Source organism: Dermacentor andersoni, chromosome 5 (genome assembly GCF_023375885.2).
Source record: "Dermacentor andersoni chromosome 5, qqDerAnde1_hic_scaffold, whole genome shotgun sequence".
NCBI classification, from domain to species: domain Eukaryota; kingdom Metazoa; phylum Arthropoda; class Arachnida; order Ixodida; family Ixodidae; genus Dermacentor; species Dermacentor andersoni.
In genome coordinates, this window is record NC_092818.1 from 61,049,741 (window position 1) to 61,071,551 (window position 21,811).

A 21,811-nucleotide genomic window follows, 5' to 3' on the forward strand; every position below is an offset into this window, starting at 1 on the left:
CTGCGGGAAAACGTAGCGAGCTGAAGCTTTTAGAAATTATGTTTATTGTTACCGACGGCAGCTACCTCCAGGACTTACCCGCCCGAACTTCAAAGTGCACTGCAGTCTGCAGACAAGGACTCACAACTATGGGCCGTCCAGCAGGCCCGGGGTGCGCTCGAAAAGCACAAGCCTCATGACCCACTACAAACGGGCCCAACTGGGATATACTGCAGAGTAGGGTATAACCCCGGGTCGACGCTTGGCCAGCGTCACGACGCGTTAAACCGTCGTTTGCCGGCACATTATAAATGTTATCCCTATCCTATGTTTTCAAATGTGACGCACAATTCACGTTCAGTCTTATCAAATTGTGCAAGTATTTATTAAGGTAATCAGTTCTGACTAATTAGCTAGTCAATGATAACAGAAGAAAATTTGCTAAGCACGTTCAACAAACGAAAACCTTGTTTAACATGAATTCAAGAGAGAGACAGGAAAATAGGTTGCCCATATCTTTTTTTTTTGTACACACTTCGTCTGACGACTATGTCAGGTGAAATAAAGGCCACCCTTTATTGCCTGGAGGTTCCCAGCATGCTGCGCGGTGAAACGCTGAAGCTACGCAAAGCAAAGCTGCGGATCGTCGAATGGCGCCATCGCCTCCCTTGCATCAAAATTCTTGGTTCGTTAGCAAGACCTTCGTCACTGTTTAATTCGTTTGCATTCTCGTACTTTCCGCATTGGATAGCGCTGAAGGCGTCGTCAGTAGTCGGTTCCGATTACATCATCACGTCGTCATCAGCTGCGACGTACCGCGTCGCACCCGCTGATGCGCTCAAAAAATAAATAAATAAGTAAATAAATAAACATTAAGTACGAGTTCAGCGACTCCCGGAGCAGTGTAGCAGGCCTACTTCTGACAACGACACGCTTGTCAAGTGGTTAGCTAGCACTGCTGTTAGCGCTAGAGCAGGGTGGACCTCGGTGACGCCTGCTCAGAGGGCAGTGACAGAACCACTACGTAGCGTTAATTGTGAAGCAACAAATCAACCGTCGGGAAAGCCCGACTCCTTCGTCGTACAGGTAAATTCGTTCTAGTGGTCTTCGGTGTAGACGGGTCAGCAATAGATCTGAAAGATAGAAATTCTGCCGGTACGTAATCAATCATTCCGTTATACAAGTCATATTGCTAAAGAAGCGTCCGTTCTAGAGGCGTTCGACTGTGTTTGCAGCTGATCGCAAAAAAAATAGATTCCGTTGGAAGTCTGTGCGAAACATTATTGGCTGTAATTAGTGGTTGGCGCATAGGTTAATAACCGCGAATTTCCCCGGCAGAGTTTGTAAAGCTTACTTCGCCTCACAACTAGTCATTGTGCAGAGAAGCTAACTTAGCGGTTTAGTTGCCTGTGCTGCGGGAACTACTTTTCACATTTGCGACACGTTAAAATGCAGCCGTGACAATAGTGCGAATGTGCACAACGTGCAGCTGAACGGCCAGTATTCCGAATATTTGAAACGTACGAACTCGAAACTTGTCGAATGCGATGATTCGTTATGTACCTTCTGTGTCAGCATATAAAACTCAAAGCACCACGTGACAAGTAGCACCACCTCCATTTAGACTCGGACGAGCCGCTCAAAAAAATGAAAGAAAAAAAAAAGTTTTCCCTTTATTTCCCAAGTTCAATCTCGGCTACCGCGCCACATACATATGACACAGAGCACCTTCTAGGGTTGTTCAGTCACTAAGTAGGGGGAGGCGAGCTTGTAAATGACGGGAGGGTGAAACATCAGGGAAGCAACGCGAACCGTACGAACGAGAGCTCTTTCCTGTGATGGACGTTTGGCATATTGGAACATCTAAGTGTTAACTGCAGCACCGTGCACTCTTCGATAAATGGCAAGTGTCGGTTTTACTCGCATACACTGCAGTGCATTGCCCATATAAAGCATGGGTATGACGTAACCTCTTGTTAGAGCCACGCTTCCGTGCCAATGGCTGCATGAACGCCCGACAAAAATGACTGCGTTTATCGCTACTGTCACTAACTTTGATGTCACTAACCATCGCTACCACTATGCAGATCCTCGTCTGGGATGTGAGCCACGGCGAAGTGGTGCGCACCATTGACTGCCACCCAGACTCGATCCACTCCATGTCGTTCAACCGTGACGGCAGCCTGCTGGCGACGACGTGCAAGGACAAGAAACTTCGAATCATCGACCCCAGGGCAGGCAGCGTTATTCGGGTAAGCCTCTGCAGGAGGCATTAGATCTCGTGTCTCCCCCCCCCCTTTTTTTCTTCTTGCGTTCTCTGTCTCAATCGCCCACCTTCCCCCTGCGCATTCCGTCCGGTGCGTTTCGCCACGCCTCACTGGTAGGAGGCACAGCAGGTCCGTAGAGCGAACAGATGTGCTAACGTCCCAAGACTGCACAGTGAAAGTGAATTATGAGACACGCTCTGTAGTGGAGGCATCCCGATTAATTTTGATCCCCTGCAGTTCTCTTTAACATGCACCTGAAGTACACGAACGGTTATGCATTTTGGTGCCGTGGAAATGTGGCAGAAGCACAGTACCATAGCCATTGGGCCACCACAGATGTGCAGTGGGCGGCACCGGGCGTCGCAATTAATGCTCTTCAAAACGCTGCACTGTATGGTGTTGGTCATCATCACACAAGGTTGGGCATTGTAACTTGTTATGCAGGGTGTTCCAGGCAACACAAGCCAAGCGGGGTACAACATATGAGGTACGAGGGAGGTACGAGACACAAGGATGGCATCAGCGGTGTGTCATTAGCAGTCGCCACGTGTAAACTGAATATCTTTTTATATTATCATTGACTATGATTAGTCACAACTGATTACCTTAATTAAATACTCACAGAATTGGATAAACTTGAATGTGTGTTGCACGTCACATTTGAAAACACATAATTTTTGAAAGTTTCAGCTCACTACATTTCCCCCTAGTAATCTTTTCCCGCATTTCAAAGATGTGCCCCAAAACGCAAACAAGAAGCGAGCTTGGGCCGCATGCTCTGCGTGCATGGCAACGGTGCTCTCAAAAGTTGTCTCAGAGAACTAACACTGCTAAATGGCAGACTTGACGATCGAGTAAAAGTGATAAGGTGGCAATGTAACAGCAACAATCTATTTTTTTTTTCGTCGCTTCAGTCGTACATCTCCTTATCACCGTACTAAGCTATTGCACGCTGATTTAGCATACAGTGTTGCACAGCTGCTTGCTTACTACAACAGCTAACAGCTATTCTGCTGCCTTGCCACTTTTTCACGGTTGCCATGTCGGCCACATTGCATATCCCTCTGACTGGCACTGCTGATACACCCAGGCATGCACTCGTTTCACATCCTTGTACACATTTTGTGGCACAACTTTGAAACAGGTAAAAAAATAATGGGAAGAATGTAGCAAGCTGGAAACTACTGAACAGGATGTTTTCAAATGTGATGCACAGTTTGACATTTGAGCTTGTACATTTATACAAGTGTTCATTAATTTAGGTAATTGTGATTAATTAGCTAACCAGTGACAACTAAAATTATCCAGTGTGCACAAAATGTGCTAATAAAAACATTGTTGGTCTTACCTTCACATCGCGTAGCCCATTTCTTTAAGTAGCTGTAATGAATGTGGTATATATGTATTCACTTTCCTAAATCTGGCCACCTGGCCATGGCCTGTGGCCCAGTACCAAAGACTCTCGGGAACACAGTGCAGTAGGTGCTGGGATTCACTCGTGATTCTGCTGCCAGTGAGGAACGTGACACACCATGTCCTAACTTTTAATGCTTCGTGTATCACTGATTACGACAGTGCATGTGATCGGCATAATTTTTTTCCTGCAGCAAAAGCTCTGAAAGCTAGGCCTGTGGCTCACCGATATCAGCTGAACAGGAGATGTAGTTGCTGCGCATTTCCCTATCAAAAATTCTAATAGAGAAATTTTATTGGTTTCATCTCATTGCATTAGGAAACAATGGACTTGATACAGAGGTAAAACTGATGGCATGCAACAGTCCATTGGACTATAATATAGACTTGACACACTAACAAAAATAGATAGCTGCTATTGGTCTGTGAACGAATAGACTTGATACACTGATAGCCTGCCTTGGCTTATTAGCTTACAAGTGTGTTGCCGTAGATGAGAGCACTGTGTACAAAAGCAGTTTGTTCTACAAAGATGCATTCATTGATCATATTAAAGCAAGGCTTTCTAGCCGAACCCTCCCAGACTTTGCTGATCATGGTTGCTGCTGCCGTCTTACCAAAGACAGCAACGGTGGCCTATATATATATATATATATATATATATATATATATATATATAGCCACATCTGTATTAACCCTACATATGCTAGCAGCCAGCTCTATTCTCTATGAAATTACGCAGTGAAACAACAAATGATACCTAAGTACGCTCAGTGCAACAAATGTAAAACTTAGAGAGCATAATTCCTTTATTAAAGTGAAGCCTTCTGTGTCTTCATTCTCTATGTTTGGTGCACCTGCTCGATCGGCTGTTTGCCGAGAAATACTACTAATACAAGTTTATTGCATCTATTGGGACCTATAAAGCATTTTGTTTGTCCAATACAAGCTTATATCACTACTTATACTGCTTCAGTTGTGACCCACGAAGCGTTTTATTTATCTTGCAGCACATCGTACTGCCCTGTAGAAGAAGCTATAGGACTTGCATAAATCTAAATGGTACCTGTACATTTTGCTATTGGACCTATAATTCCTGTATGGTCCCAATGGAAATTTCTATTGGAATTTTCCTTGGGGTCTGTAGCTGCTGAATGCAGCTGTGCATTCCAGCATGACATTCACTTACTTTCTGGGTAAATAAAATCCAAGCGCCAACACAAAGGAGCCGTGAATTGCCTAATTGGCTGTGCGCACAATACAACTGCCTTGCACCTGCTGAAATATGCCAGATGGAAGGATTTGCCCTATTTTGAGTGCATGGCAACACTTACAGTGTAGCTTAATCAACCATGATTTTCAGCGGTAAAATATGAAAGGCAGAAATGAGATAATGATTATGAATGATGATGATGATGATGGGGTAAAATAATCGAAACAAAGGGAAATGTCATATGAATAATATTTGGCACTCGGTTGGTTAATTACTTCCATTCATTGCACTGTCTAGTTGCAACCGCATGAAGACAAGAGACAAAAGAAGCCCTATGTCTTGCTTTCCTTCATTATCTTTTGGATTGATATGACTGCGACTTACAAAAATTAGGCCCCTCGGTTACTCTTCTTCTTGGTTATTATCTGCTTTCATGTACTGCTAGTTAATATTAAATAACCAGGAATTCCCTCTTACTTGTGACCTGCACCACTTCATTCTATAATGCTTCTGGGCATTGAGCGAGCTAATAAATACATAAATAAATATCATATCGGCTAACAAACTTTCTAGACACTGTATAATTCAGATGTTAGCATTTCCTTTTTTTTTCACAGATCAAAAGAATATTGCCAGGTTACTAAGTGACCATGATGCACTTTTCAGGAAGGTGTCTGCCACCAGGGTTCCAAGGCATCCAAGGTGGTCTTCCTTGGTGATACGGGCCGCCTCTTTACGACCGGCTTCTCTCGATTCAGCGACCGGCAATGGGCAGTCTGGTCTCAGGTGCGTCATTGCCCCGTTAGAAATATTAACGTGCTGTCAAAAACTGTACCAAACCAAGTTGCATATGTCAGTTGTCTGCCACTGTTCTAGAAAAGGCAAACAACTTGTACTGAAATAAAACTGCAACTTGTAACCCCACGCTTTGTGCAGTGCCCCATAATACAGGAGCCCTTAAGAAGATAAACTGAAACTCATGTCAACTTCATATATGGCTAATAAAAATAATAAAAATGGAGCGCACATTATTCACTGATGATTTGTGATAAATCGAATGGTGTGTCCAGTTCAAAGCTATTAAAAAATATGAGTGAGGTAACGACAAGTGTGAGGCCACATCGGTGTGTGGCTGAATTTCTTTGAATAATCAAGACTACAAAAGCAGAATAAAACAGCGAGCTGGACAAATCTAGTGTGACGCACTTAGCAAGTCGAGCCTTGGGGACTCGTGGGTCACTGTTGTAACACTTCTGGCATTGTTCTTCTGTTTTAAGTTGTTACCCTGTTTATATTGATTGTAATAATGCACCACTATTAATGCCCCCTCTACCCCCTTCCCCTTACTCTATCGCTTTAAAGTTCAGTGAGACTGTGTAAACTGTAGATGACTGCAATTCTACCACTTTTGCCCCTGAATGACCATGCTGTTCTTCGCTTTTGTACTTTCAGCATGATCTGTCCAAGCCTCTTCGCACAGAGAACATTGATTCCTCATCAGGCGTCCTGTTTCCGTATTATGACCATGACACAAAGATGGTCTACATTGCTGGCAAGGTTAGTAGACAAATCCCTTACATAAATACGACTCTGACATATTCAAGTTTTACATAGCAATGAAAAATAAAAAGAAAGTTTATTAACCAAATCCGAAGGTTTTAGTACTCTCACATATTTAAAACATTAGGAATGGGTCAAAATCTAAAGAAACTTGTCTACGGTACCAGATTTATTTATTTGTGCAGATGACATGGATGAGTTTCTAAGAGAAAGCCAAGAATTAAATTTGCATGAAAGACATATTTAGTTTCAAAAATTAATGTGACAGTATTACAGAAAATAAGTTTGCTTGGTATTTTTTTTTTTTTTAAGGAAAGGCACTGTGTACATGTAATTCTGTTTTTCACAAAAAGGCTTTTGTGAAACGAGCAGCTTTGTTGCAGCTTCTCTGTCATTCAGAGGTTTTTCTTGTTTCGAATGCAAAGAAATGTGGCATTGTACACAAGACTATGCTACGATTAGGGGGCTATTAACGCGACAGTGTTAAGGGCCCGTGTCACACAAAATCTGGCATTAGGCGTCCCGCATCGACTGTCGTTTCGGGATTAATCATTCCAAACAACGCACACCCAACCACGCAGGCCCTCCGTGTAGCACAAATAAGTTACTGGACTAATTGAATTTCTCAAAGTAAAATGCTTCAGAAAAATCGCAATGTATGACTTACACACAACCTACAGACATGATAGCACCGGATGGTAATCTGAGTATATGAGAAAACATTATTCTGTTAAGCGGAAACTCAAACATAAACCCCTTTTAAGACGAGAGCGTTTTCCAGCTGCCATTTGAGGTCTGCCTTAGCAGAAGCGGCATGGCCCCCTCGGTTCCTTGTACACCATCAAAAAAACCAGGAAGCTCGCCTTCGTGCACAGCGTTTGCCACCAGTGTTTCCCGGTAAACATTATGGTTACATAAACTGCAGTTGCCGGAAAGTGTGAGAAGAATCCAGGCATCTTCAAATGCTTTCTCATCCCACTCTTAAGAGGAAACTTTAGCTCGGGCCCAACTCCGACGCGGCCTATTCAAATACATGTAAAAACGCAAAAACGTTTTTCTGAGATAACCCCTGACCGATTTTAATGAAATTTGTTGCTTTTGAGAGAGAGAGTTAAATTCTAGTGACTTCTGGAAGCGGAATTTTGATTTAGGGCTTGAATTTTCTTAAAGAGATTTACAAAAATTCAGAAGTCTGAAAAAAATAGAAGCACGAAGTTTACAAACTAATAGCTCTGCATCAAGAACAGATATCGCGGTTCTGTAAACGGCATCCATTAGATCATTCAAAGCGGACAAATTTTATATGTCATTTTACATCTTACGTGAGTTTGTTACGTTGTTTACGAGGGTTCTGCAAAAGTTGTAATTACATATTAATAAATTTTTTGAGATTCATATATAAGATGTCACATTTGTCCGCTTTAGATGTGCTATTAGGTACAATTCACAGAATTGCGATATCACCTATTCTTGCTGAGTTACAGAGTTGTAAACTTGATAGTTTCGTTTTCTGAAAATTTGCGATTTTTGCCAATTTTTAATAAAAAATTGACGACCTAAATCGAAAATTCGAAACCAACAGTCACTAGATTTTAAGTTTTTCTTTTAAATGCAACAAACCCCGTCAAATTTGGTGCTGTGGTTGCCAAGAAAAACGAATTCTCCTTTTTCATGTATTTAGATAGGAGCACCCGAGCTAAAGCTTCCTCTTAAGGGCGATGCATAAGCATTTTCCAAATTCTTTTTGAAGTCAACATCAGATCCATTCACAGACTTTTCCTTTGGCAACTAGGCTCCTTGCACCATGCGGTGTCAGAGAGAAGCATGCAGCGACAAAAGAAGGTTGAGCCAACTTCAAGACTGTATTAGCAGTTTTGCAGTCTTTTTTAACGAGCTAGGCTCATACTCAATATTTTCATCAAGTAGATGCATGACGAGCTCAGCTCCTCATTCGCATGGAGAGATCTAACAAACCAATATTGATTATTCTAATTGGGAGCTGCAGCATCTTCCCGCTGGCAGATATTGTCCACCCAAGTATACGTAGTTATCACCAATCACCACTGATTTATCACTTGTGTAGTCAAAAACTGTATCCCTCTGGTGCGTTGTGCGCAATACACTGGCTACCATGCCACGACATGCTGCCAGCATAATAATAAACCATAATTCATAATCATAATTCATAGTGATCATAATTCATAATTCATAATCATAATTCATAGTGATCATAATTCACAGTGGTTGTCAAGTCCGCTGGGCAGCTGTTTCACTTGCTGACAGCATGGTCACGCTAAGTGCACACAACACTAACATTGACATGAACGATGCTGGTACCGATGATTAGCTGAATCATTTTGGCAGATCGGCAGCATTGCTGAAGTACCTGTCACATTACGACAACAGTGACGCTGACATGACTGACAAGCACAGTTAGTTGTAGTTGCGACCTCCTGCACAGTCTCAATTTTGACTGGCCCTTTTTTGACCAATAACACCAACGAAACCAGTTTGCCAGTCATCGTCAGCGAAGTCTTCTGCACTCGCGCCTGCACCTGCACTTGCTGATGAAATCCACAAGGCATAGAAAGTTTAATGAAATGCCAGCCAAAAAAAGTCACATGAAGCTAAAGTAACAAAGTAGTGCAGACAAGTATGATTGCATGTTCGTTGCTGTGTTGTGTCTGCTTGCACAAATTTAGTATGTCTACCTCAGCATGAACTCACTAGCCCGGCAAAGTTAACGAGAGCAAGTTCCCTTGGAGTTCAGTGTTGGTCATGATAATTTGAAGTAAACTGTAGGAAGTACACATGAAAGGCATATGTACCAATACTATTAGCTGTCAATAGAAAGACAGTTGTCGTTGCTGAACTCAGCCAGTCGCACTTGCCGGCACTACTCTGAAATTCACACCACTGAAAGTCATTTGAGACTTTGTAATATATGTAGATACTGTCAACTTGGCATGTTTCATTTCACTGAATCATTGTTTACGTTGCATGTCAAATTAACTAATGGAGATACCTTTGGGGAAGCTATTGGTAAAAAAACAGCCAGCGGATGACGCAATTAAGGTAGTAGGTTGCAATGTCTAAGGCTATAATTGTCAAGAGTTGCTAGACTACCACCAGGTACTACCAAGTGACTGAAAAAAGTGATAACCCCCTCCCCTACCAGGAATAGGGGTGCACGCAAAGCTCAGGATCCGTGGCTCTTCGTTGTCATAACACCTCGGCTTCGCGCTCCCTCACAGCGCGGTCAGCACGTCGATGACAAGCCCTTTCTCGAGCGAGTTCCAGACAGTGTTCATGAAACACTGCCGAATGCAGCCAAATGCAGCCGAATGCAGCCGAATGCACAACGCACGGGCCGCTCCTGCTGCCGTTCCTTCAGCGCAGCAGACTCCTCGGCAGAATGAACTAAACGCGGCCTCCCCATCTGATTGCTGGGTCTGAACTGGCGGGAAATGGGGGGTGCGAGGAGAGCGAACACGCGATCACACCCTTTCCTTACTCCATTGTATTGGTTAGCGTGGTGGTCTCGCAACCCAGAATTCGGCGGTTCGAATCCGCAGCACGACAAGCAATTTTTATTTTCTCGCGGCTTGGGTTTTTTTCGTACGGCCAACACCGACCCCGAAACGAGTGAGGCAATACAAACTTTGCTTGAAAACATCTTTTAAAATGTTTAGCTCATCAAGGTGATTCGAATTTCAAAGCGCGGTCAATTCGTTATGGGAGGATATGCTGAGACAGAGTTTTCTGAGTGAAAATATAGCGTCAAGGCCCCACTGATGAGAGTTAAAGCCATGTATGCGGATGCAGTTTGTTGGTCCAGCTCGATGGTAGGTTTCTGCATGGTTTGCACTTTCAATATATATCTAGCTTGGTCAAGAGTGAATTTTTGCTGGCCAATCCAGAGCAGTTTATTTTTTTATCCAACAAAGTATTTATGTTCCACTGGGCAATCTGGAGCATGGCCATGAGTTTTACCGGCTGTTTCAGATTAGTTCACCCCGCAGAGCAATACTAGAGCAAGAATTCAGCCACAACTTCAAGGAGGTGCATTGCTTAATGTCCACCTGCTGAGAGGATGACTTTGCCTCATCTTAGCAATTTGTGCATAGTGTGCGGCAGTCTGCTTTTCTTTTTTACATAATGACTGCATTTTATGACTGTGTAGATTATTACCTAACAATGGTATGCCTTGATAAGCATATGAACTTTGGCAATTTCGTGGAAGTTGGGTTACCATTATTATCAGAACCAATTGTGCGTGGCAACTTTTTTGGCAATCATGTGCAGAACATTATCCCTGACAGGAATCAGCTGTTGTGCAGAATGAGGTGGCACACTAAGGCTTGGCTGTCATCCAAGCTTTCATATAAGCCATCTCAAACATGACTTGCACGTCTCATTTAAGCACAGAAGTATGAGCACCAGCTCAATTAACAAGCATTTTGCAATGCAGACCAGTTAAGCTTTTTGCTGACGAAACTTTGCATAGGAGTCTGTTGCTGCTCCTTGTCTAGCAGCAGCATTCGCCACGAGTGTTCGCATCTAGCGTTCTTTCGAGTTTCCAAGCAGTTATTCTATCAAAACAACAAAAAGCTGAGTGTGTTGGTGTAGGATACATGGATAAAAAAAAGGCAGGTTGAACGGCAAGCTTGGCGCCTTGTCACGATTGCAAGCGTGCTCCCAGATTTGAGCACAGTGAAGTTATATTCAGACAGAGAGCAATGTATAGCGACCGGCACGTCAGATATTTGGCACCAGCACTGAGGGGCTGGCAAAAAGGCAATAAACTGGAGCACTGGGGCACTTTGTGGGACATTCAACAGGCTGGCATCATCTGGATCACAACAGTTCCAACAGAACGAAGTGTATCTCATGGTCAACATTTGACGTATCAGTAAATGTGTAGCCAGCCTTCAATTATTTAGCTTACGCACGTCAGAGTCAGAGATCTCGGGAAGATAATTACTCTTCAAGTCAGTTATTATACCGAGTGGCTTGTTATGAATGTGAAAAACACATTATTTAAATGCCACAGTTATATATACTGATGGAAGCATCTCCTTGTTTGTGGAAAAAGTAATTGTCTTTTCATGTTTCTTGTCTTACTATTATTATTATTATTTTTTTGCCGAAGTACATAGATGAAGATTTGACATAGCGTGGTGGGCTAGCATGTTAATGCCTCATCTTGAATTTTTGTGTCAACTCGTGCTATTTGAAATTCACTTCACAGGTGTTTTTGTTGCCTGCGACAACATGATGGTCTAGGTCAAATGAGTGCTATTTCTCACAAAAGCTGCCAGTTAGGCTATGAATAAATGACTTCCATACAGTTTCAGGCGCATTAACTTTAAATTCAGGATCAATATTTTCCTTGATTGCTCCCATGTTAATTTTGAAAGTCATATCTCGCCATACTCACAAGTACACTGACTCATGCTCGCTTCACATTGATTTAAAAGGTGTGTGATAGAGCTTTAGTGAGTGACCAAGGGTGTGAGTTGATGCGAGCATGAACAGGAGTGAGTGCCAATGAATTTGAGTTGACGTGCGTATCAACGTGAGTGACTGCAGTTGATGAGTGTGAGTGGTTGCAAGTATGTACAAGAGCGAGTGCCGGTAAGTTGGACTTGATGCGAGTATGAACGCAAGTGAGTGTTGCTGAGCATGAGTAGGCATGTGAGTGCACACGTGTGAGTGAATACATAGCGGACAAAAATATTGGCGAGTGATTATGAGTGAGTGGCCACTTATTCTTCCCACCTATGTGAAAAGGATTGAAGGAAGGGCACACTGTAATACAAGGAATATGATAATGACATGGAGAAATTGTCATGCCTGCATCGATATCTTTTGTGACTGTTGTGTGTTCCTGCTTGATTGGTTGGCCCTGCCTTTCCCGGACCATGCACAGATAGTTTCGTTTTTTTTTTGTGCTTTCCTTCTCTTATGCAATTGTACAACCCTTAGCGTAAGGGAGTCAGCATTTACGTTCTCCTTTTAATTTCTCGTGTGCTCGTGTTTTTCACAGCTGCACTTTTCAAACTGTGGATTCTGTCTGCGCTGTTGTCCTACCTGCCCCTTGAGTGTAGCTACATGTTGCATGCGCGCAGGGTGACGGTAACATCCGCTACTATGAGCTGGTGAACGAGGCCCCCTGGTGCCACTACTTGAACCAGTTCCTGACTGGCTGTCCTCAGCGAGGGCTGGGCTGCATGCCCAAGCGAGGCCTCGACGTACGCAGCTGCGAGGTCTTCCGCTTCTACAAGCTGCACGCCACCCGTGGGCTGTGCGAGCCCATCTCCATGATCGTGCCCCGAAAGGTACCACTTGGTGGTCATGCTTTGCCCCGAAAGGTACCACTCGGTGGTCATGCCTTGCTTTGGCGATGTCTCAAGAAGACCAAATTGCACATTCGGTTGAAGGGACAATGAAGAAGAATTTCAGAAATGTCATTGTCACGTGAGCGGAGTGTTGGCAAACCGGAAAATACAAACAATAGACGTGCTTGAAGTTCCTTTGACTCAGCTGCTACATCTGCAAAGGCATGCTTCGTGTTGGTCAAAACAAGCACAAAAATGAATAAAAGGAGAAGTACTATGTCAACTCTTTAAATTTGATGGAGTAATAACACAAAAACATGGACAGGGGAGGTGAGACAAACAAGCACTAACTGTGAGCAAATGTGTATATTTGAGACAGGACAGGAATTGTGTAAGCATAACTTCGCAGCAAGTGAGTGTGTCACATAGCCATGTCTATAAAAGTTATCTAAAATTGGCCTTAAGGAGTGCAAGTTCCTTTCCCAATAACTGGACGGATGGCGATATGCCTGCATCATCTGCCCAACCTGTAATTCATCCTAGTCTAAATTCCTGTCTTTATTTTTGCATATTACATCGGCTTCTCAACACTGTGGCTCACATCTGCATGTGCCGCAATGAGTAGCAAGAAGACTGTCCTTTAATATGTGCACACTATTGCTGTGTTCCCATAAGCAATCGTTTAAGCATAACAATCTAAGCCATAACCTTGCACCGCTAACGCTCTAAGTGTGCGACAGCCTACTTAGATTGTGATGTCTCAACAGCTGCACACATGTGCATCACGGTTGACCTTGCACACTCTCATTTATCAAAGTTAGGTTTATATGCCTTTTACAAACTTGTACACGCAGCCATGCTTGCGTACACTCAAAACTCCTGAAGTTTTCTGTTAGATACCTCCACAATGGGTAAAGTCTGCCTGTAATGCTCCAAAAAAATTAGTGACTGATGCTGGCATCGAACCTTCCAGCACAGCAACCAAGTGCTCTAATCATTAGGCCAAGATTGCAGGCATGCTCCTCTTTTGCTAAAGTCACTCTGCAAAACATCTGGTGTGTGTGTGTGTCACATGCTAGTTTCTCATAGTCTTCCCCACCGACAGCTAGTGCTTTGAAACACCATGTTTGATAGTGTTGCTTTCGGACCAGCCGATATTTTTGATCAAATGGATATCTATAAATTAGGTTCAGTGTGTCTCGCCTCTTTCGCATCTCGTTCTTGTGCTATTACTCTGTCATTATGTACCAACAGTCACAAACTACTTTCATGAACTTTAAGATTGTCATTACTGCTGGTGTTGCAGCTGTCAGCCATGTCTTGCATAATGTGTCGAAGCTGAATGCAGATAGCCAAACCTGAACAACATTAAGGAAAATTCTGTTTCCTTTATTTTTAATTCTGGGGTTTTACGTGCAAAAACCACAATATGATTATGAGGCATGCCGTAATGGGGGACTCCAGGTTAATTTGGACTGCCTGTGGTTCTTTAATGTGCACCCAATGCGCTATGCACGGGCATTTTTGCTTTCTGGCCTCATCGAAATGCGGCCGCCGCAGCCAAGATTTGATCCCGCGACCTTGTGCTTACCAGCATAACGCCAAAGCCACTAAGCAACCACGACGGGTCAACATTGAGGGAGACCACTCATGAATTCCAAGTGCCAACCGCTTCCCTGTTGTAGTCAGTCCAGGTGTTCGTCTTGAGCGAGAGAGAGTTAGGGCATCCTCGGCATGGGACATCTTTTCCAGTAAACGTAACATGCTGTGGACAAGAATGAACAAAAAAGCGATAAGACACGCTTGTCACTGCTCATCTGTGTCTGTCCTCACTGCGCCATCTTCCTTTCTCTATCATTACAGAATATCAACTAATCTTCTCACAAGCCTTGCAGAAATATTCAAGAAAAAGCAAGTTGAGGTTGTTACAATGTCCTAGCTGCCTCCCACCCCTGAGTAGCCCTGACCTCCTACCGAAATTTGCAGCCCAGCAGATCAAAGCCAATAAGATAATGCTTGTCTTCTAGTCGGGCCCATAAGAGTTGTACTAGTCTGTCAATCTGCAAGCTGTAACTTACAAGGCACCGACTTGTGATCGCAACACTCTTTCACTTGCTAGTCCTCACCTCTCAAAAACACAATGTGGATGCGCCCGTTGTGGTGGCTATATGGCACTCTGATACTGAGCAAGAAAGAAGTCATGGGTCTGATGAGGCAAAATGCAAAAGGGCTCACATACTGAGCTTTGCTTTCGTTTTAGAGAACGCCAGGTGGTTAACAAAAATCCGTATCTCTCCACTATGATATCTCTCGCAGCCCATGAGTCATTCTGGAACATCAAAATCGAACAATCATTCAAATGCACATATTTTTGCATCAAACATCTGCCAGTTATTTTTGAAAGTAAGGCTTCAAAAGGCAAAGTTTATTAGGCAAAGTAGGCAAAGTCAAAGGCAAAGCTTATTTCCATAAATTAGTCTTCAGCAGCAGCCATGTACAGTGCAAGGTGAAAGCCCCGCCCACTGATCTCCAATCACCCCTGTACTACATCAGTGGGCTCCACCCGATGCCTGCAAATTTCTCAGTTCATCACATCACCTAACCTAACCTGCTGTCCTTGACATTTTTCTTCTCTTGGCACCCACCCGTTCTGTTACTAAGCGTAAAACCTTATAGTTCAAGGGGGGGGGGGGGCGAACTTATATCATTATATCCATTACTATGTTTTGACGATTGTCTGTTCTCATGGCAAATATAGTTTGGTGCGCAGGAGAGGGAGTGAGTACCACTCCGTAAGCCAAAACCAATGAAAAAGCCCACAGCTTGCCGCTAACGAACTGCTATCTGCAATGCCTTCTTCAGCGACGACTTGTTTTCTCTAATGCAGCTATAAACACCAATCCACCCTTGCTGTCATTGTAGTGCAACAGGTCTTGCCAGTGCTTCATGAGCATGTCAGCAGAGCGTTGAAAGCATCCAGTATAGTACTATGCTCATTGCTGCATGTGTAGAGTTTCTTACAATAATCACTAGAGGAACTCTGGCGCTGCAATCCTTCAGCCACCATGGGAATGATGGGCAGTACATAGATTTGTCTGATCTTCGTGTTTAGGGCTTCAGACACTCTTATGGCTTCATTTATTACGCTTTATCTGGGCCTAAGTTGAACTAAATTTCAAAGCAATTTTTGCTTTTTTATAATGCGAAAGGTAATAAGACTCTGCAGGCACACATAATTGCTGCTGATTGCTGTGGTTCCGCTTGTCCATGCGTCCTTGGCACAATGGTTTCACTATCGGGCTTCTGTGCTTGAGGTCCTGTCTTTGAATCCTGCCGTCGGACAATTTTTACAATGTCTATGAACTTGTCTACAACACATTTCTTTTTTAAAAATGATCACTTTACAAAGTCACGAAGCCATTTAAAGCCAGAAGGACGAAGATTACAGGCAAATCCATGCACGACTATCATTGCCGTTGCTGGCTGAACCGTCCTGCGTACAGCTCCCGTAGGCACTAGTGCCACAGTTCCCTCTAGTGATTGTATGAAACTCGATGGCTGTACGTGAGGGGACACTTCTAAACAACAGTAAACAAAATTACACATTTCTTATGCTGCTGTTTCGCAATGAATGTTGCACAAAATCAGAGGCTTACAATGCTCTGCTGGCACGTTCATCACATGCTTATGGTAAGCCTTGCAATCACTGGAAACATGAGAGCAGATGTCATATTTCATAAAGATGCAGTTAATTCTGCAAAAAAAATTATATTCTGGGGTTTTATGCACCAGAACCACGATCTGATTATGAGGCACGCCGTTAACGACGAAGCTTGAGAATAAGTTAAGGACTGCACAACGAGTGATGGAATGAAAAAGGCTGGGTGTACGTTAGGAGATGGGAAGACAGCGGTGCGGATTAGAGAGCAAACGGTGGTAGCTATGTTCTAGTTGGCAGGAAAAGGAAAATGTGCAGTTGGGTGGGACATGCAATGTATAAGGTAGATGACCGGTAGTCTACTGAAGTTGCAGAATGGCTACCAAGAGGATGGTCGAGGATGGCAGATAAATTGACATGATGAAATTAGAAAATTTGCAGGCATAAGATAGTGTCGGCTGGCAAAAGACGATGGTAATTCAAGCTCACTGGGAGAGGCTTTCGTACTGCAGTGGACATAAATAGGCTGCTGCTGATGATGATAGTCAGTGACAACCTGAGAAATCGGTGGCGTATACTCCCCTGTCCAACTCAAAGAGAACTTGTCACAGAGACAAAGAGGGCTGGTACAGTGCAGTCTTTGTGGGTGGAGCTTCTATCAAATTCTTAGCTTACAAACTTTGCCAGAGAACACGAAGGACAAGCAAGAAGACATCAAGACGATCACAAGGTGCCTTAATTGTGATCGTCTTGATGTCTCCTTGCTTATTCTTCACATTCTGTGGCGTCGTTTGCAAGCCATGAATGCTCAATAATACGTTTTGATTATTGCTTACGTCGTCACTGAGTATCCTGTCTACACACACACTACCACTACAGCTGTTCATTCTACATGGGACTGATAATTTAAGTACATAGATTTGCTAGAACTTCGCCTTTACAGCTTCAAATGGCACTATGATTTCACATAATATCCCGATAACCTGTCATCACAGATTTGTTGTGCAGCAATAATTAGTCTGATAGTTGAAGGCAAGAACACATGACTGGAATTCTGCTGGGGCTTCAGGCTCATTGCTGTGCCATGGTGTGCACGAAACTGTCTACATAAGCAAGGCAGTTGCTCTATAGTCGGTGACAACCTTATAATGCAGCAGTACACACATCTCTGTCGGACTCGGAGAACTTCCACAGAGGCACCAGCCAACATTCACCCATTTTCATGACATCATGGAGATCGCTAACATATTTCAGGGTCAGCATTTCTTGGGGACAATGTTTTGAAGCACGGATGCACCGAGGACAGGTGTGGTGCGTTTTTGTGTGCGGTGCTTGTACCTTAGTTTGTCGCCAAGTCTAGCGCCATGTTCAAAATATCCGGCTTGTTCAAGAGGTTGCTGTTGAATAAGACGTGGTCATTTCATTTCTTGACTTGACAGATGGGATGCTCACAGCTTCTCTTTCCTTTTTCCAGTCGGAACAGTTCCAAGATGACCTCTTCCCAGACACAGCAGCACCGACACCAGCCCTAACCGCAGCAGAGTGGCTGAGTGGAAAGAACAGGAACCCGATATTGATTTCAATGAAGGTACTTGTATTAATGCTTTACTTTGGACACTGTCCCCCATGTCATGGCTACACCCAAATATCACAATAACTAGAGATAATTTCCACATTTAAAACGCAGGGCATGTGTTTTAGGGCATTCCTTACGTGATCTGTGTGACAAGATCAGTTATTATGGTCAAGGTGAGATAGACAAAAAATAGAGAAGGGTATTGTCTGAATGGCTGTTAAGCAGAAAAAGTAGGTCATACAGTGGGTTCTGTTCTTGCTTTTGCTATAATAATTATATTGTTACGCAGAGATCTACAGAAAATGGGGTTTATTTCCACTATATACAAGGAGACTAAAAGTGGGGCAGCAACAACAAAGATGGCGGACGACAGACCTCACTTTGTCGTCCTCTTGTCCACTCTACACTTCAGCATGTTCTTCTATAGCCACAGGACAACTGGCTCATAACACTACCCGCTGGTGGCGCAAGCACCGACTCGGTGCAGGTGAACAAAGCTACATGAAAGAACTAGCACACAATGTATTAAGGGGTGTCTGGGGCACAATAGGGCTTGAGACGGACAATGTGCAAAATGTCCTTGTGGGGATGAGCAGATGATGACGAAGGCAGCAGTGGAGAGATTGCAGAAGTGACATCAGTGACTTGGCGGCACATGCGATATGGACCGGTGTACTGGAAAAGCAGTTCTTCAGATAGTCCGACACGTAATGCTGGGGACCACAGGAGCACGAGCAATCCAGGGGCGAAGTGGGCGGCCACGTGGTGGCTGTTGTGGCGAGACTGCTGGTGGACTGGGGATCAAGTACGAGCAACTTGGCGTGCGTGGTCAGCACAGGCTATAGTCTCTTGAGCATATTCAGTGCTTAGGCACCCAGAAGAAGGCGCCAGGGTGTCCATGAGTAGAATTGTGACCATATAAGATAAAAAAACGGCAAATAACCAGCAGTCTTTTGGAAGTGTTGTACGCGAATGGCACAAAGGGTAACGCAGTCTCCCAATCTTGGTGGTCATCAGACACATACATGGCCAACATGCCGATAAGTGTTCGGTTCAGGCGTTCTGTCAAGCTATTCGTATGTGGATGGTAGGCCATAGTCAACTTATGTTGTTTCGTGTAGGATTTTAGAATGTCATCGATCACCCTCGATAGGGTCTGTCTGCCCTGGTCAGTTAGCAGTTGCCAAGGAGCCCTGTGCTGAAGTATGACATTATGCAGCAACGTCAGTGGTGCAGCTAGTAGGAAGTGCATGCGTAATGGCAAACCACGTCGCGCAGTCTGTGGCAACAGCAACCCACTTGTTTACAGAGGCGGACAAAGGAAACGGACCAAGTAAATTGAGGCCGATGCTGTGAAATGGCTAGTATGGAATGTCTAGATGCTGAAGATGGCCTGCAGTGTCGACCTTTTCCGGCGCTGGCAAAGGTCACATGACCCCACATAATGGTGCACTGAGCGGGACATCCCAGGCCAACAGAAAAGGCAGCGTGCGCAGTCGTATGTACGTGACACGCCGAGGTGACCTGCCATTGGTGCATTGTGCAGCTGCACCAGGACAGTGAGATAGATGTGAGCCGGGATGACAAGTAAGAGGTCAGGACCGTCGGGGAGTAAACGTCATTTTGGAGTACAAAAAGGCAAAGAGAAGGATCAGGAGCGTGGGAGTACAAATTTTCGATTATATTGCATCAGGCATTGTTCGGCAGCGACGTTGAAGAGTTGAGAGATAGAAAGAACACAAAGGCTGGAGTCACTCAGAGCAGTGTCTCGTGGGTCTACGGGGCACCTGGAGAGGCACTCGGCATCCTGATGCAAGTGGATAGATTTGTAAACGACTGTATATGAGTGTCCTTGAAGTCACAGTGCCCAATGACAAAAGCAACCAGTGGCATCTTTGAGAACACAACCAGCAGAGAACATGGTGATCAGTAATGACAGTAAAAGGTCGGCCATAGAGGTAAGGGCAAAATTTGGCAAGGGCTCAAACAAGAGCGAGACACTCTCTCTCTCTGTGATTGAATAGTATCGCTCAGCAGACGAAAGAAGGTGGCTGGCATAAGCAATAACACAGTCCTGACCATGCTGGCGTCCTGAGCTGACCAGTCCTGACAGTCCTGACCATAGCAGCTGCACCAATGCCGTGGTGTGTCGCTATGGATTTCCGTAGCCACAGATTCGTTGAAGTGAGCCAACACTGGTGGTGATGTTAGTCGTTCAGTAGCTAGGAGAAGGTGCATGCTTGTTCAGGACCCCAGGAAAACGTCACATCTCTCTTAAGAAAGCAGGTTAGGGGCTGTGCTATTTCTGCAACATCTTTCACAAACCGCCAAAAATAAGAGCAAAGGCCAGAAAAGGAACGGACATCCTGATAGAACGGAGTGTCAGAAAGTTAGCAATGACCATAACTGTGGCAAGGTCGGGCCGTATACCTGTAGCATAGACAAGATGGCTAAGTACAGTGATCTGTCGGCGGCTGAAGCGGCATTTGGCAAAGTTAAATTCAAGACATGCACTGTGAAGGACGTGCAGAATAGGGCGAGAGTCTATCTAGATGACTGGAGAACGTAGACGAGAAAATGACGATGTCATAGAGATAGCACAGGCAAGTAGACCACTTGAAACTGCGAAATAGGGCGTGCATCATTCGTTTGAATGTTGCTGTTGCATTGCACAAGCCAAATGGCATTGCTTTGAACTGGTAGAGCCTATGGTGTGTTATAAAGGCAGTCTTCTCCTTGTCTTTTTCATCAACAGCAAGTCACCAGTAGCCGGACCGAAGGTCTGTAGAAGAAAAGTACTGTGCGCCATACAGATAGTTGAGGGTGTCATCAATTCGCGGCGAAGGGTACACGTCCTTAGAAATCTTTTTTAGACGTCGATAGTCGACGCAGAACCACCAGGTGTTGTCTTTCTTTTCTGACAAGCACCACAGAGGATGCCCAAGGACTCGTAAATGGTTTGATGTTCTTGGTAAGCATTTTCTCGACTTCTGTTTGGATTACGCGGCATTCAGCCGCAGACACTCGGTAAGCACACCTATGGATGGGACTGGCATTCCCAGTGTCAATGCAATGATTCACAACTTTTGTCTGGCTCAGATGGGGCAAAAACATCGCTTTAAGCAGCTAGCAAGCAACGAAAGTCATCATACTGAGCAGCCGAAAGGTCTGGGGCAATCACTGCATCTAAACGGGCAACAAATGAAGTGCTGGTGTCAGGGCTTCCAGAAGACTGCGGGGCATCGATAGTAAGGGCCCGAGGGTCTTGCACATCTAAAGGCGCTATGCTGCCCACCGTGATATCTTCGGGAAGCAATTGTGGTGTGCATCCAAAGTTCAGAATAGGGATACATGCGCGGTTTACAGAAACATTCGCAATGTAGTGAGGGAGAGCTACACACCTTGTTAAAAGAGCGTCAAGGGAAGGAGAGATAACATAGTTGCCATCACAAACCATGGGATTTGAGGTCAGTGTGACATATGTCGTTGTAACTGGCCAAAGGTGAACAAACTCGGCGACGCATAAACGCAGTGGTGACTCAGTGGTGAGATTGGGCACAGAAGGGAGTTGCAACGGTAGAAGGCCTGAGAAGCAGTTGATGACGGAATGGGTACTCGGGAAGTCAGGGCCGAGGATGACTTCATGTGGACGCTGGTGCAGAACGGTGAATAGAACTTGAGGTCTGGTGGCTAGCAAAGCTCACATTCACAATGAAACACCTGGCGCAGTTATATGTGAAGTTACACCATTTCACAACATGCCACAGCCCCAATTTTGGATAGAACGGACCTTCGTCGCTGGAT

At 44.3% G+C, this 21,811-nt stretch overlaps 1 protein-coding gene across 5 annotated transcripts in view; it reads left to right on the forward strand.

The window, feature by feature from the left end:
* Positions 1-21,811, forward strand: part of LOC126530699 (coronin-2B-like) — a 257,873-nt gene that overhangs the window by 209,802 nt on the left and 26,260 nt on the right. For all 5 annotated transcript variants that reach the window (XM_050177966.3, XM_050177965.3, XM_055070740.1 and 2 more), the window contains 5 exons: positions 2,067-2,231; positions 5,539-5,658; positions 6,325-6,429; positions 12,564-12,773; positions 17,906-18,019. In XM_050177966.3, the coding sequence (XP_050033923.1) occupies positions 2,067-2,231; positions 5,539-5,658; positions 6,325-6,429; positions 12,564-12,773; positions 17,906-18,019 (714 nt within the window). The remainder of the gene's footprint in view (positions 1-2,066; positions 2,232-5,538; positions 5,659-6,324; positions 6,430-12,563; positions 12,774-17,905; positions 18,020-21,811) is intronic.